At 43.5% G+C, this 16,879-nt stretch overlaps 1 protein-coding gene across 1 annotated transcript in view; it reads left to right on the top strand.

Moving 5' to 3' along the window:
- Positions 1-16,879, top strand: part of STAT4 (signal transducer and activator of transcription 4) — a 632,296-nt gene that overhangs the window by 337,048 nt on the left and 278,369 nt on the right. Inside the window, exons 11-12 of the mRNA XM_069615680.1 lie at positions 315-374; positions 987-1,007. Coding sequence (XP_069471781.1) covers positions 315-374; positions 987-1,007 — 81 coding nt within the window. The remainder of the gene's footprint in view (positions 1-314; positions 375-986; positions 1,008-16,879) is intronic.

The raw sequence follows: 16,879 nt of genomic DNA, 5'->3' as shown, positions 1-16,879 counted from the left end.
ATGCATGGTGGGATTGGCTGCTATCCCTTGTACCAGCAGCCAGTCCAATGTATGCACGCAAATCCCTGCTGACTAAAAAGGTTTGGTCAACAGAGAAAAGGCGGAGAGAGGATCTGAGGCACAGTTTCAACCTTGCATCCCATGCCAGTGGATCTTTGTGAATTAGCCTGCATATGCATTGTGTAAGACATTTTATAATTGATTGATTGACAGTTTATATAGAGTGCTCGCACACCTCTTAGAGGCCTCATAATTGTTGGATGACATATACATATATCCTTCAACTTATCTTGGTCACTTTGTTGATTTTACAGTCTCCTGATTAAATTGCCCGAACTCAATTATCAGTTACGAGTTAAAGCAACCATTGACAAGTAAGTAACAGGCACCCAGTTTGGTGGTTGAAGATATGTATACAGTGTCTTTATTGTAGAACTAGTTTAACAGAATGTTGTGTACTGGAAACTGAAACAATTGATACATGAGCAGGTCAAAGTATAAAGAGTCTGTACTGGGAGAAAAAGGGTCAAATATAAATATTTGATCTTTTATTGTTTTCTAAAACATTGGCTACATAAACGTGATATGATTATTGATGTTGCCGTGATGCCACAGTTTCTGCATGTACAAAATGGGTTTATGGCATAAGAAAATCCCACAGAACAATTCTCCTCTGCCTCAGGGCTGTCAAGCAGAGGAGAAAACCCCAAATGAGGGGCATTTTTGTTAGACTATTTGGTTATGACCTAATCAGCTAGACTGTTCATTTGAAATATATTATGGACACTAAAGTTTTAATGGAGTGATAAAGCTGAACTACACCATACATGTTCATTTTTAAGTCCAGAATGGGTTGGAAGATATGCAGAAATACACATTTCTCATTTTCATCTGAAAAGCCTGTCATAACAGAGCCTTTCAGGTTAAGACTGTAGCATTAGAAATGATTGTCATTGACTAAAATATTGCCTTATTCCTTTTTTCAGGCACACATCGTCAAGCGGGAGGTGAGCAATATATATACCCTAACCCATGCTATTCCTTTAAATTCTCATTTTGTATGTGTCCTCCGAATCATTCTCCAAGATCAATTAGTATTATCACTTATTTATACATTGTTTCATGCCTATTTCATCTCATGTCTAATCTTAGGTGTCATTGTTACCCAACTCAATGAAAACCATATTATTGAGCCCGGAAGCGCTGAGTGGAATCTGTCAAGATTTAGTCTTTCATTTTCACTTCTGGGTGTTTTCCATGTTTTATGTCTATTTGAGATTGGTTCTACATAGTGTGGAGTTTCTTGGTGATGGCCCCCGGTAGGAATGGACTGAAATTCTTTCATTCTTTCGTCTGGTGGGTGCACTGGTGGTTGATTGTCAGCACACTCACAGAGGTAAAAGGGCACTTTCAATTGAGATTGGTTTCTTTTCCTTTCTTGCATTTCTGTTGGTTTTATCTTCTCTAGACAGAATATCCTTTCTATGGAAGAAGATTCCTTCCTTTCTTCTTCTTCCTTTTTTAGTCTTTTAACAATATTAGTAATTTTACATATCACATCCACAGAGCTCCAACTTCCCTTGGGGTCCTGATGAAGGCAGCGAAGTAGAACAACTGCCGAAACGTCATGCTGACATATATGCAGCACAGATTATTGTTCCTGGTTTTGGAGACCATATCCAAGACGTAGACCTGGGGTGTGTGTTCAGATCATATTGGCGGGAACTATAGGGTTTTGGTAAAGATGTTTTCAGTAGTGTACAGTTAAGACAAGGACAGAATAGGATTAAGATCATCTTCCCTTTGGATTGGTCCATATATATAAAAATAAGTCTTTGTTACCATTAACCTGTGTGGTATATCCTGTGTTTTACCTTTGTCTCTTTTTATAAAATTACATTGTATGGGGACTTCTCAACACTGAATCATAAGTGCTAGAATCTGCATCAAATGCATTCTGCATAGATGTCTAGGTAATGTGTATTTTGCACTTGAGATACAATGTGTTGGTTTGTCTCTGAATTGTCTAACGATATATATGTGATGTTTTTAGTATATGATGTTATGAAATCTTATCACAATTGCATTGTAGGATGTCATAAACCTTGATCACAGTTGAATTAATTCAAAATTGTGTAATAGATGTTTTCTATGTAAAGTGATTATATAGCTTTTCACTCTTAATTAAACTTAATAAAATAAAAATCATTTTATTTAATGTCTAGATGTGTGCTGACTTATGGATTCAATCAGAATTTCAAGTAGAGTCTGTGCCTGAATAGTGGCCAACCAGTATGAAAAGTTCAAAAATGTGAATGGTTCACCCTGGGGACCCCTCATTTTTGTATAAAGATTATAACTTGCAACTGGAGGTGCACATAGATCTTAACTTGCTGCGCTTTCATAACGGCTTATCAGCCTCTAATATTAAGAACATTGGCCAACAAGCGTCCAACATGCCTGGCTTCTATTGTCTATCTTACAGAATACATTTTGACTCAAATTTGGTATTCATTTCGTATTTATTAGATTGAAATATCGATTTCATCAAGCGATGCACAGGGAACAAAAACGATAAAAGAGTATGAAGTAATAATAAATAAACAACCACAAAGGATGCAATTTACATGTGAGAGACAAAGGAAAAAAGATAAGATTTGAGACAAAGGAAGAACATAGTTAAAGATGAAGAGGACATAATACAGGCAGTGAATTCCTGTGCTTTGGAGCTGGAAGAGGGAAGGAAGGAAAGTGGGATTGAGCAAAAGGGTATTTAGGAACAGAAGGGAGATTTTGTGATTGAGAATGAAGCAGACAAGAAAGTTGGTAGAAGGTGCTCAAAGAGGAACGATAGAGTAGGGCAAGACCATGGAAACATTGATATACTATGCATAGAAAGTGGAATAGGAGAAGATAATCAAAGGCAAGCTAAGTGTTCGAAAGAAGAGAAGAAACAAAAGAATTACAAGGGGAGAGAAAAAAAACAAGGCGTATGTACGAGTTAATGACTGATCGAAGAGGAGTAAGGTGAGAGACAGCAATTCCTACTAATAGAGCATTGCTTAGTCAAGTCGGGGAAAGATAGGGGAACAAACAAGAAGCTTGGTAGCATTACGGAGCGAAACAAGCAAGCTTTGTGCATAGTATAGAGATAGATGCATGCAGTGTTAGAAATGTGGGGGAAAAAAGAGAGAGAGGGGAGTCGAAGATAACAGTGAGATAGCCAGCAGTTGTAGAAAAAGGCAGAGAGGAAGGAGGAAAGGACAGGGCTCGGGGAGGCATTGTTGGGGGTAGAGTTGTGGTGGATAAGAATAACACCTCCCTTTTAGCAGGAACACAATGGGAATGTATCCATGACTGGTTAGCAAGGAGACACCTAGAAAAGTGGCATAGAGGAAGTCAGAAAATCCGAAAAAGGGGAAAAGGAGAGACAAATCTGAGAGTCTTTTAGCATGGAAGCGGCATGAAAGATGGAAATAGGCAACAAAGGCAGAGAGAGAAATGGTGTAGAGAGAGAGAGGATGAAAGGGCCAAGGAGAGAGACCTGGGATACCGTGAAGTTGAGAGGAAGGAAAGAGGGAATTTAGCCAGCCCAGGAAACAGAGTGCTTGTCATCTATTAGGTAGGGGCTGAACCATTGGAGAACATAGTCCAAAAATCCAAGTGAGGAAAGTGTGGAGAAGAGAGTGGGATGATCAACAGTTGCAAAAGCTGCAGAGAGTCTAAGAGGATGAGAATAGAAGATGGATCAGCATGGCGAGCTCTGAGCAAGGAATTAGTGGCATGAAGTAGAACTGTTCTAGTGGAGTGGAAAAGACGAAATCCAGACTGATATAGAGAGAGAACAATGTTGGTCCCAAAAAAGAGAAAATATGGGCATACCGCACACGCTTGTGAACTGTGGAAAGAAAAGGAAGAAGTGAGCTAGAACAGAAGTTGACAGGAAACGTAGGGACAAGAGAGGTTTTTTAAGTTCGGGAGAACAAAAGTGTGTTTGCAAACAGAAGGAAAGGAAGAAATAGGGAGAGATTAAAGAGAATAGACAAGAGAAGATGGCAGCACATCATGAAAGGCAACAAGGTGAGCCCTCGTTAAAATAAAAAAGTAGCGAAACCAGAAAAAAGCAAAGAGGAGGATGGGGAGGTAGAATGAGAGACGAATGGAAGATCAGAATGAGAAGAAGAGGGAGCAAATGAAGAGCACAGAAGAAAACCTTTGGGGTAAAGTAGCTAGCAAATCCAGAGGAGGAAATGGAAGAAGATGAAGAGGGATCAAGAGAGGGTGTTGCCAGACACGATTGAGGAGCAGAAAAGGGCGCCAGAGGTAAAAGTACACTGAGAAAAAGCTAAATCTGAGCAGTCATATTTTTTTAATTGTAGGAGGAGGGAAGGAAGAAAGAAAGGTGAAATTAATAGTGGAGCCATTTCTTCCACTGCCTTTTCATCGTGGCAAAGGGAAGCTGGAAGAGCAAGGAGAGCAGGAAAGAGCCAGGGCTGAGATTGTTTGTGGGAGGGAGTAAAGCCTTAGGCAGGGAAGAGTGAGGCAAGGATAGAAAAAAGTCCAGAATGCAGACAAGAGGAAGCCAGGTTGACTGCAAGAAGTGAGATTGCATTGGGCGAGGGAAGGGATGAAAGAAGAGTAGAGAGAAAGATAGGAGTTCCAAAGTTACATATATCACGCTGAGAAAAGACTGAAGTGGATGGAGAGGTGGTGAGAGAAGGAGATAGTGTTGTGGATAAGGAACGCAATTGGAGGACTGAGGAGTAGATTGAAAAAGTAGAGATAGTAGCATCAGAAGGGAAATAGCAAAATATGAGGTAAAGAGAATAACCTGAAGCATGAGAGGGTCATGGAGATTGATAAAGATGGTGAGATTCAAGAAGAGAAAGAAAAGGGCAAAAGGGTTAAGTGATAGTCAGATGAAGATTAAAGACACCAAGAGCAAAGAATGGGACATCACGCGGCAGGAGAACAGAGAGGAGGGTGTCCCCGTCTCAGCAAAGAGTGGGGATAGGGCCCGGAAGCCTATGGAAGATCAGGAAAGTGAGGAAAGGTGGTATTCAAAAGTGAAGACATGTTAAGATTAAGAGGGGTGACAAGAAATTAAATAAGATGTCAAATCCCCCTAACCCCCCGCATTTACCAGTACATTAAGAAGTATGAGAAAGCTTAGTACAGGAGAAGGAGACAGCAGCAAAAGTGTTGAGGAAGTGAACCAAGTCTCGGTAACACTAAAAAGATGAAGACTCAGTCTGAGGTAGATGTCAAGAAAAGGAAGAGACCTATTACAGACAGAACTTCTATTCCATTGTCCAAATGAAACTGGAGCGGGCAGTGAGGAAGACAGAAGAATAGGACAGACTGGATACATTGTGAGTACAAGTAGAATGCTGAGAGGCGAGCACAGCGAGGAATCTTGTGAAACATTGAGGAATAATTGTATTTTACCTGATACCCCATGCAGGACTGCGCAAGTGGCTACTGAGGAAGTGGCTCAGGGGTCAGGGGTCAGAGGTAACTGGAGGCTACCACGATCTAGTGATGGTATCAAAAGCGGTCGCACAAGCTCTGTAATGGTAGAATGCAACACACATGTTGATAGGAAGACAGTACTACATCTAGCAGGGGTGCCCCTCGTGGGCATGCGTGGTTGGGGTCAGGACACTGTAATCAACACAAAGATGTCCACGCTGCAGACAACTTTCTATGTTGTCCTCGTTACAATTATTTATAAAAATTCATATGGTGCTCAAAAAGTCGTAGAGCGTATCTCAGATATTCACATTGAAGTTTTTATATGCAGTAAAAAAGGAACTTTCGTATTTTTCGCATACAGATAGAACACAAAGAACATATTTACATCCACCAGAAGGTGAAACAAGATATGGGCCTCATTCCGAGTATGGCGGTAAGGGATACCGGTCACTGTTAACGAGACCGGTGCCGGTAATCCCTTACCGCCACATTCCGAGTTCCCTTTGCGCCCTCGTCCCTAACGCCTGCTTTTAGCAGGCGTTAGGGACGAGGGCGCAAAGGGGCTTTTAAGCCAATAACGGTGACCGTAAAGTACGGTCACCGTTATTTGCAATTTCCCCATTCCCATTGAGCCCTATTGGGGCTCATTTGGGAATGGGGAAGAGCCCTGGGGAATGGGAAATTACCGCCCTGGTCAACTCGCAATAGGGCGGAAATATCCCATTCCACCAGGGCGGTGCCGGTACGGGTCCGGCGCCGACCAAGGCGCTAATAGCGCCATTGGTTAACGCCAGACTCGGAATGAGGCCCACTGAATCAAAGACGATGATGAATTCAAAAATATCACATTCACAAAAATGACAAGGAAAACAAAACCATGAGTTGGTCAAACAAATAAGTACATCATGTATAGATCATTTGTAAATCGAGTTTCTGAAGTACTCCGAGGTATTAATGATAATACCCTGAAGGTAAGGCACGATTAATTGATAGGCATGCCTAGTGTCTGCGCAGGAAGACAGTTCTCAAGGCCCCTAGTGCAGGTGATTCTTATGCTAGATGCCTTCGTTGCAGCCGTGGCCCCTGTCCACTCTGCCACAATTTGAATAAAATACCTTAGCCCACTGGCCGTGGCTTTCGGCTGTGGCCCACATCCCCCTACCTAGTAAACAATCAGGAATTACTTTAGGCCTCTAGAAAATGCAGCGCACATTTTACTGACTCTCTTGTTCAATAACAATGCAATATTCAGCTCCATTCCAAAGTGGCTGAATGGCTCCCAGCACCTGTACATGTACCCCAATGCTTTGCCGAGGTTCCAAAATATGTATTGTTTGGAGGCGCAACATCCATAGACCTGATATTGCTTTTAATCTCAACCTAATGCTTAGCCTATTTCTCTGGGAATCTTAATCAAGAAGATGTCAACACACTGTGCCACGCACGTGTGCATCTATTGTCACAGAGTGTGCCAAACAAGACATGTGGTATGAGGTGCAACAGGTGTTTCATTGATTAAATCAAAAACATAATGTTGTTAAGGTACAAGGGAATGGTGAAAGTAGCTATTAGAGATCCTTAGATGATGTGGATCAGTTGTAAAAGTTTGCTTTTAAACCTAATACAATTAAAAAACGAAAGTAGCTATTAGTACTGTGGGGAAATAAATGAACCTTTCAGCGAGGGCGACTGTTCCTTCATGTCTTCTGCAGGGACAGATACTACAATCTTTATGGTCCCCCAAAACGAATGTGACAATATTTTTCAGGGTTCCAGAATAAAAGCTTAAGTGTCCAACATACGATTGTGAACAAAATAAAGTCTTGCAAAGTTGTTGGTTTGGGCACTAAATGGACCTAATCCAGAGTCCAAGAAATTATCCTTTCTGTGTCTTCAGATTGGAGTTTTTGGAGTTCCCGAACCCTGTGCTCTGGGTACAGCCTATCCTAGGCCAACAAGTTTCAGGATGGGAATAGTTTGAAGGTCTCCATCAACTCTGAGGTGACACTGGATCTTCTTTCACAGTGACTGCTCCCCCACGGTCTGGAGAACGGGATGTAGGACTCTGACCTTGCCTGACGCCCTTTCTCTGACACCTTACAGCCATTAACTGATAAGGAACTGTTTATGGCAGCATGGGCTTCATTACGAGGTTGGCGGTAACCCTTTAACACCGATTCCGCCATCTAATATCTCAGCTATATCGGCATATCACAAGTGGCAGCGGAACGGTACATCAGCGTTCACATGGAGCCCAGTAGGACTCCATGGGAATGGGGACATGGGGATTGTGACAAAACCCACCATCCCCTACCCCCGCACCCCTAGGCAGGTGTACCCAGACCATAGTCTATAGTATGGAAGAGTAGTATGGATAAACGTAACAATAGAGAAAGCCACAGTGAAGTGATGAGATACACTGAGACACAAGTGATGGGAAAGATTGCAGTGAAGGGTGGTGGCATAATGATGTCTATATGTATGCCTAATGCGTGATGTTGGGAGAATGTTTATGATGAAAGTATAGGAAAACGCAATTCCACATGGAGACAAATATTTCCCACCGAAGACAGTTTTCTGAATATTCTGAGAGAAGTGTTTGGGAAATTAGTGAAGCATAAATGCATAATAGACCCGAGAAGTGCTCGGGTGTTCACTGTTAATGTGTTGGCCAGAGATTGTTGGGTAGCAGTTATACGCACCCCCTTGTGTGCCAGATATGTAAAGAGGGGTCTGCCCGGCCATTTCTCCCAGACGATGTGTGAAAGGATGCAGGGCACACAGAAGGAAAGCTAGACGAGGGAACCGAAGCGCCCTCAGTCAAGTAAAGGGCCATACCTTCGTGTCCTCTTGATGATGGTAAGACCATTAGGGTAACATAGTGGTGGGGCAGCCTTGGCATAATGAAGAAAGAGTGCGGGTAGAGAGAAAATACTCAAGGAATATTGTTTATCTCCCCTCCACTGACTCAATAACCTGCCTATTTGACCTTTTGGCCCGTATGGTCCGTCCCCCCTACTTCTCCCCATAAATGACATTACCATTCTCCAAAACTCTTGCAATAGTTTCCCTGACCACTAGTCCCCAAAACATCCAACTACTTGCCCAGAATCGTCATGTGTGCCAAACCTTAGGCTGTTGGTAAATTCTAATTAAGTTATGTTAAGATGCCTCGGACCGCACCAAATCGCCACCACAGCAGAACCACTGTGAATAGCCTGTCGGAAAAGGGCTGGCAGATTGACAACCTGGCCATCCAGATTGTGGTCTGCAAGATGGGCACGATAAGAGGAGGTAACAAGGGTGAAGAATAAGACATGCGGTGGCGTTGCAACGAGCGGAAGAGATTGGATGTATTGGTGTGGTCACATGTGGATCCTACGAGTGGACTTACCACTGTTAGTCAGATCTGGAATTTTAAATTCCTGACAGTTTTGCCCGGTCTGGGCTAAGAGTGGCCCAGTCAAGAGTTGACCAAGTGGAAGATGGAAGGCAGCTGGAGAACACAGGGGGAGAACATGGGTCTCATGGTCTGTCGATAGCGTTCCAAGAGATGATGCCGGTGTGGAGATAACACATTTTCATGAGCAGTGATCATCAAAGGCTATGCTCTCAGGCTTTCGCTCATTATTAGTTTTGAACTTAGAACCCAGAAACAGTTTAAGTTGTAATAAGAATTGAAGCCAGGTGGTATTCCGCAGTGTACTAGGTAGCGAAAAGTGGAGGCTCAGAGCGCTAGTTAGGTGGTTGCCAATATAGCATGTTGTGAATCTGACGTATAGCGAAAGTGCTTGATACATGCAAATGACCATGATCTCATATTCCCTTATCATTGTTTCTTTTTAATTGTTATATTCTGGTCTAACAGGTCGAATATATACCAAGAAGCTAATTCATACATTGATCTTTTAGTTCATGCAGAAACATTACAAGGCGTTATAATGTATTTAAATAGACAAAGGAACGCAGTTCTTACTAATTCAAATTTAGCAGACAAATGGGAGAGCTGAATCATAACAATTCACAGAGGTATGTTTACGAGACATATAGTAGAGATGAGCATAGCAATTCACATAGGAAGACATTTTGCAGATAGCCACTAGCTGCACTAGGCCCAAGTGTAGAAGTAAAATGGTAGCAAGCAACAAGCCAATTTACACATAGGTGTGATATGCACCAACAGTTGGGCTATGCTTACATTAGAAAATAGACAAGGGTTGTCACGAGCATTTGAATTGTATGTACATTTTCGCTGTGCAGGGCCGGTAAATAATATTGTAGAGGCAAAATGATAACAACAGGAATATAAGATAATATTTTAGAGGCAAGATACTAGCAATGAATAGGGCAATTTGATACAGGTGTGGCATGTACCAACAGTCAGTCTATCCTTTAAGAACAGAACAGAGTCGTATTGACAAGAGGCATCAGTGTTGCGTGTACATATCGGCCAAGCAGGGCACGTATATGACTAATAAGGATTGATAAACCCTTTGGTACAGAGTTTATTGAATTTCCAACAGGTCAGAGTCTTCCCATGTCATTTAACTATGTAAGTGTCTGGATGGCCTGGTAGGAAAAATAGGAGTAAGCCACAGTGTAGGTTGGTAGTATATTGAGGTGGGGGGTGCCCTTCTACTGTCTAAATGCTGGCTAGGTTCACTGTGGAATAATGAATGAACCCAGAGCTCACTTTCAAGTCTTTTGAGTGTATGGATGTACAGACAGAGAGTAGGAGGGAAAGGAACTGTATGGGGAGGTTGACCTAAGTAGCATGAGGCTGCTGGAGTAAAAAAGGGTGAAAGATGTGTAAGGACTTTGAGAATCTGGGTGTAGTGATGGATATATAAACAGACTAGGTACTTTGAGCATCCAGGGAGCGTTGTAGAGGCAAAGTGATGAGTTGGGCGATGCAAGCTAGTCTGCAAGATTTGTCTGATGGTATTTTAAGGTTGACAAGGAGGGCAATGAATAGGGTGAGAAGTAGTCTAGTTGAAGCGTGGTGGGATAGCCTGTGTGCGTGTACAGCTATGAGATTAGTGGTGGAGAACCTAGATGGGGACAAAGAAATGTGAACAGTGTGTTGCAAATTCCCGGCTGTACTTTCTACCAATGATAAATTCTATAACCCAGTGTGATGAAGACCCCTGAAGCCCAGTGGCAAAGATGCAGAGATAACAATGTATCCTCCAGGGCAGTGTGGGGTGGGGATGCAGACATGGAAATATTTTGGAACCATTAATTGTGTGCCCTGAATGGTCCTCAGTCTCCGCTGGCTGTTTCTCGGGCACTTGTTCAACTCCACTCCATGCCCGCATTCTGCCATCTCTGCCACCTCCCATGACATAGCGGAGCTGCCGTCAAAATGCATACATCACAAATTGTTCGTCCTGTCATATGCTTGAGTTTGAGTGGCCAACAAGAGATGTCCAGCTCAGTAGAGCCTGGCCGCACACCCACTCACATCCCATCCGAAGCTGCAACCACCCCACCACCACCCCACTCCAGATAGAGACACCTTCAGGGCCTTTCAGCTTTTTCAGTTTGAAGGGACCCTGAGCCTCAGGGGGGGCCCCCAGCGACTGCCCCCATGTGGGCCGCCAGCAGTCTTATGACATGGCACTATACGCCTTTCATTCGTGACTTTAAATGTGTGCTTAGCAGCACCACATTACAAGCTGCATTTGTTGGAGCCCTTCAAGGCAACTCCTGCCTCGGGCCTCCGTAGTACTTTTTTACTTGGGTCTCTCTACGTTAGCCCCTTTCTCACAAAGAACGAATAATAGCTTTTCAGTGTAAGTTTAGTATTAGTATTTCAGCTCCCTGCTGGCGGGTTGTCTTGTGATAATCTGCGAGTATTTATTTATCTTAATTATCATGTATGCGCCCCACGGGTGCCCCAGACTGTTTCTCCTCTTTAAGCAAGGGGCCCCCCGACCATCAAGTTGAAATGGGCCCCCACAAGATGTGACACATCATTAGCTGGTCCCTGCCCACAGACACTCCCACTCACAGGTCCCTTCTCAACACCACCAGTGAGATGGCCCCTCTCAGCGGCCACAATCAGACCGAAGCGGCACCACAAAGAAGTATGAGCTGTTCAAACCCCAGAGTTTAAACACCCAGTTCCGTCGAATATCTCTAGCTCCCATCGCCATGAAATGGGTGACTCAAAAGGTCAACCAAATGTGTACAAGCACAGCACCACTTAGACACAGGAACATTACAAACAAAAGTCCTCATAGCAGCCACAATAAACCAAAGAATGAACGCATGAAAAGCAAAGGTTGGATGCTAAGATTTTAAATGAATAAAGCATAGATAGCCTTACCTAGTCCCGGAGCAGTCGAACAGCACCACTAATGTAGAGGAGCAGCTGCATGCTTGTTTGTTTGTTTGTTTATTAATTTGTATAGCGCACCTGACCCAAAGGTATATGGGCGCTTAATCTTCGAGTTACAGGCAAGGTAGGGTACAATTATACAGTGATGAAGCAAAGGTATACAAGACAGGATAGCAATTCGTGCATACACAGTAATATGCTGGCATGGTGAAAAATACAATCAAGCAGGAGGTATGCATTCAATCATGGTAGGTTAATTGTTGAGTAACCAGGTGATGACCTTAGTTCTGAAAGGTTGGAAGGTGGGTGTAGATTTGATATCCAGTGGAATGGTATTCCAAAGTTGTGAAGCCAGAACTGGGAAGCTGGAACCACCAGCTCTTTTGAGGGAGAATTTGGGCACAGTCAATTGTAGTGTATTAGAGGATCTAGTGGTTCTAGTGTTCTGTCTTAGTGTGAATTTGTTGGTGAGATAGGGCGGGGCAAGGCCGTTGAGTGCTTTATAGGTGAGGCAGATAGTTTTTAGATCTATTTTTTGTTGGATGGATAGCCATTTGCATGCGATTCTGGTAGCCGAAATATGTTCTCTTCTGGGAATATTCAGGGCGGCACGGAGTGCATTATTTTGTATAACTTGCAGTTTATTGATTACCGTTTTGTTGGCACCTACGTAGAGACTATTGCAGTAATTTAGATTGTATAAGTGCTCTGGCTAGGGTGAGGCAGTTGTTAGGGGAGATCAGCGGTCTACAGGCCCTGATTAGTTTGCCTGTGTAGGCCCTGGCTGAGGCAGTCATATTAATTTGTTTGGCTAGGTTAGTGTTCGTGTCGAGGTAAAAACCAAGGGTTTTTACATTCTTGGCGATAGTGATGGTGTTGCCGTCAATGGTAAGGCTAGTGTAGCTAGGACTAAGTTTCCGAATGGTGTTGGGTGAGCCGACAAGGAGCAGTTCAGTCTTGTCATCATTCAGGCAGAGGCCATGTGTGGCCATCCATGCCTGAATGATGGAGAAGACTTCATTGATCCAAATGGCGTCCGAATTATAGTTGCCGGTTAAGGTGAGGAGTATCTGGGTGTCGTCTGCGTAGTTGGTGTAGGTGACACCCAGATGGTCCAGCTTGTCGAATAGGGGCTTTGTAAAAATGTTATACAAAGTGGGTGATACACACGATCCTTGTGGGACACCACAAGTAATAGGAATAGGGTCGGCCGCTGCTAGGGGTGAGAAGACCCGCATGGTCCTATTGTCCAGGAAGGATTGGATCCATGAAATTGCGGAGTGGGAGAAGTGAACTGCCGATGACAGATGGTTGCACAGGATTTTGTGATCAACTAGATCAAAGGCAGCGGATAGGTCAAGAAGAAGAAGGATGCCAGCTTTACCTTTGTCTTTGAGGTCGTCTATCTGGCACTTGAGATCGACCAGGGCCGTTTCTGTCCCGTGTTGTGGACGAAAGCCGGACTGGCGAATTCCTAGTAGATGGTTTGTCTCAAGGTAATCCTGGATTTGTAGATAGGCCACTCTATCAAGAATCTTTAGTAGGAATGGGACAGTGGTGATGGGTCTGTAATTTGTGGGTATATCTGGGTCGAGGGTAGTTTTTTTTAGTAGTGGTAGGACCCAGGATTGTTTTAGATTACTAGGGACCGAGTTATCAGAGAAAGACAGGTTTATTAATTTTGTGATGAATGGGGAGAGATCCCTTGCAGCATCTTTTATAATCTGAGCGGGACAGCTGTCCCCCTTGCAGTTCGAAGGTTTCAATGACGCTATGATTTTCTGTACTTCGGGTATGGATACCTTTTTGAAGGTGAATCCTGGGCTGGAGGCTGTAGGAGGGGGAGGGGTGGGACTGGAGGTCGGAACATAGGTGAGTTGTTGTTGTTTATTGTCAATTTTAGATTGGAGCCCTGAAATTTTGTTGACAAGGGCATTCTGGATCCCTGTGCACCATTGTTTATTTTTAGTGCAAGTATCCGTGGGAGGAATGGGGTTTTCTAGTTCCTTTAGGATCTTAAAGAGCTCCTTTGAGCTGGAGCTTGCCTCCAAAATCCTGGAGTTGAGCGATTCTTTCTTTGCGCGTATAATCTCATTTTTGTAGAAAGTGGAGATATTAGTGAGATTCGTTCTGTTAATTGCTGAGGGCGCTGATTTCCATAGTGCTTCAAGTTTACTTTTTTGTTGCCGGAGGGATTTAAGTTCTGGGGTGTACCATGTATTCAGGTGCGCTTTTGGTTTCCCTTTGCGCATTTTTAGTGGGGCAATAGTGTCAACAGCTATGGCCATGGAATTATTGTAGACGTTGACCAATTGGTTCAGGTCGGTTGTGGCTGGTAGTGCGTTCAGGATAGGGGTTACCAAGGGTATTAAGGCTTCCGCTGTGATGTTACTCTTTTTCCTAGTTAGGCAGGCTGGTGCGGTAACAGGCTTGTTATGCACTAGGCTGCTAGTGTTAATGTCAAATGGGAGGAAATGATGGTCAGTCCATAAGAGCTGTATGGGATCCTTCATGGTAATGTTGCAGTTAAGGGCGGTTACCCAATCGAGGATTCTGCCCTTCGAATGGGTAGGTTTGGAGCAGAATTGTTGGAGGCCATGCTGCTCTAATGCTGTGGCCAGGGCAGTGGCTGGGACGTCGAGGGGGTCATTAAACCCAAGATTGAAGTCTCCAAGTATAATCATTTGTGCTGACAGTTTGGAGCTTTCGGCAACTAGTGAGGTGATGTCTTCCTCAAAGGAGCCTGGTGGGCCCGGGGGTCTGTAAATTAAGTGCATCGTAATGGTGTTCTTAGGGGACGTTTGTAATTTGAATGTGAGATGTTCACATGATTTAAGTGGGGGAGACGAGGCTAGTCTAATATTAAGCGAGGACTTGCATGCCTATGCAGGAAACCCTGCCCCCCTACCTCCCATATGTTGGAGACCTGAGATCGTGCCGTGTTTGACACCAGCAGTTGTGCCAATACCGTAACGTGTGTTTGAAAAACGATACCCATTGAGACAACCGTACCGAATGTATTCCCGAAGCGATGACAACCTAAGGGATAAGGGAGGAACTCCCTGAAGGAATATGAAAAAGAGCAGAGAAAGAAGCCAGTGACGTCACAAGAGACATATACAACTTCCCGAGATACTTGCTAAAGAGGAAGTATGGATCCTACAGAAACTAATGACGAAGTAAAGAACCAAGTGAACTTCTAAATATGAAAAAGAAGATTACACATGCACGAAGTGCTGCAGAGAATCAACCATACAACAACTGTACAGACGCTGAAATGCAAGTAGACTAAGTCATCATAGAAGCTTGCAATACGTAGTGAATAGAATGCAGGCAAAGCCGCCATTGAATAGAAGCTGGACATCGGTATAATGAATATATTAAGTCAGGACCCGTGATGAAGGAAAGGAAAAACTGGGTCGCAGCAAGAATAAGCTGAATCGTGGAGCTGCATGACGAGGTTGTCTGGCCTGGAGTCAGGACTGAAGCAGCCAGGGTCAGCTATCTATTCTGGAAAGGAGCGAATGTGCGAAGGATGAAACATCCCTTGTTAAGGCGCAAAGAAAGAACATCAAGAGGACCAAGTTTAATTTGTTTAAGACATTTAAAACCTGCAAAATGGACCAAATCGTGTTCTCCTGTCACGTGAGCTAAGGATGAAAACAGAGTTCGGACCTGGAATCCCAGAACACAACAGTGAGAGACTGCACTCCCATGTATTCTGAAAACAAGGATACTTTTGCCAGGCCAAGTTCAAAGACAATGTTCATGGCAGACGGCATGGGTGATGAGAGATACTGGGCTGATTGGGTGGGGAGGTAGAGTCATGCCTCATCACCTTGCACCTCAGTCTGGGATTGTGTGCTGCTAAGTGAACCAAATGTTCCAGACATGGCTTAAGCGTGCCAACCAATTACAGTGGTCCATATAACGAAGGACGTTATAGTTTGAAAAACAATGAGAAAACGTGTATCTAATGTTTCTGAAGATTACCTCTTTTAGAGGTAGGCATATATTGTCTGCCTGACAGTGAGCAGCCCATCACAATCCTAATTCCTATAGAAGATATACCTAGATGTTTCCCTTAAGCCTATCCAGACTTTTAGTAGGTTTTTCATTATTTGCCACGTAGCATGACATCACCTCTGATGTATTTCTGATATATAACCTCTGTTTTGTGAAAAGGTTGCTGAGAGAAATCGAGTGTACATCCGTTGATGTTCGTTGTAACTCCCTGTTTTAGATAATTGTTAATAAAACAGTACTTTGCCATCTTCCTGAGTTGGTTCGGTTATTCTGTGTGATCCCTTCCATTACATGCACGTTCTTAAAGGCCCAAGGCTCACTAACCTGGTGGCCATCTTGGTAATGCCTGCTATGGCAACATTCCTACGGGCCAGACAATGACATTGAATGTATGCAAATACCAGGCCGTTCTCCCCCTCGGGAGGGCTTATGTCACTGCTTCTCCTTTTCTACTTTTAACCATACAAACACTCCCCCCACCATCAAGATATCTATGCTTTTTCTCTGGTCACAATGTTGTCAGCAACAGCTGGGGGGCTCTCTTAAACGTGCAACATGCATATGACTATGCGACTATCGCCCACAGAGATGGACAAAAAGTGAGACAGAGAGAGAGAAAGGCAGCTCTAGAACAGCGTATGATTTGCCGGATCCAGCTAGTCATCATTATCACATCATCTAAAGAATGCTTTGGAACTATTGACGTCCCTGAAAAAGCACCAGGTGTAGGGTACCAGAAGGATCTCACTCTCTCCTATCCTCCTCAATGTGTACATAATGGCCCTTCATGGCATGTTGCCAAGTACTGGCATGGGCTTATACACCTACACTATTTAGCACCTGAAACATCTTTACAGTAAATGGAACTTACACCCTAAAGACTATATAACTAAAAATGCACACAGATAAAAGAAGCTGTTAGTCACCAATTCAGCCTCAACAGTGACCAATCTCTTCTTATGTGGCTCCAACAACAGTCACTGCAAATAGACACTGTTAAACAGCTCAATCCCACTGGTGATATCATTATACCAA

The sequence above is a fragment of the Ambystoma mexicanum genome, chromosome 9, assembly GCF_040938575.1.
Source record: "Ambystoma mexicanum isolate Mex_15411 chromosome 9, UKY_AmexF1_1, whole genome shotgun sequence".
Taxonomy (NCBI): Eukaryota; Metazoa; Chordata; class Amphibia; order Caudata; family Ambystomatidae; genus Ambystoma; species Ambystoma mexicanum.
This window is presented reverse-complemented; position numbering and strand designations above follow the sequence as displayed.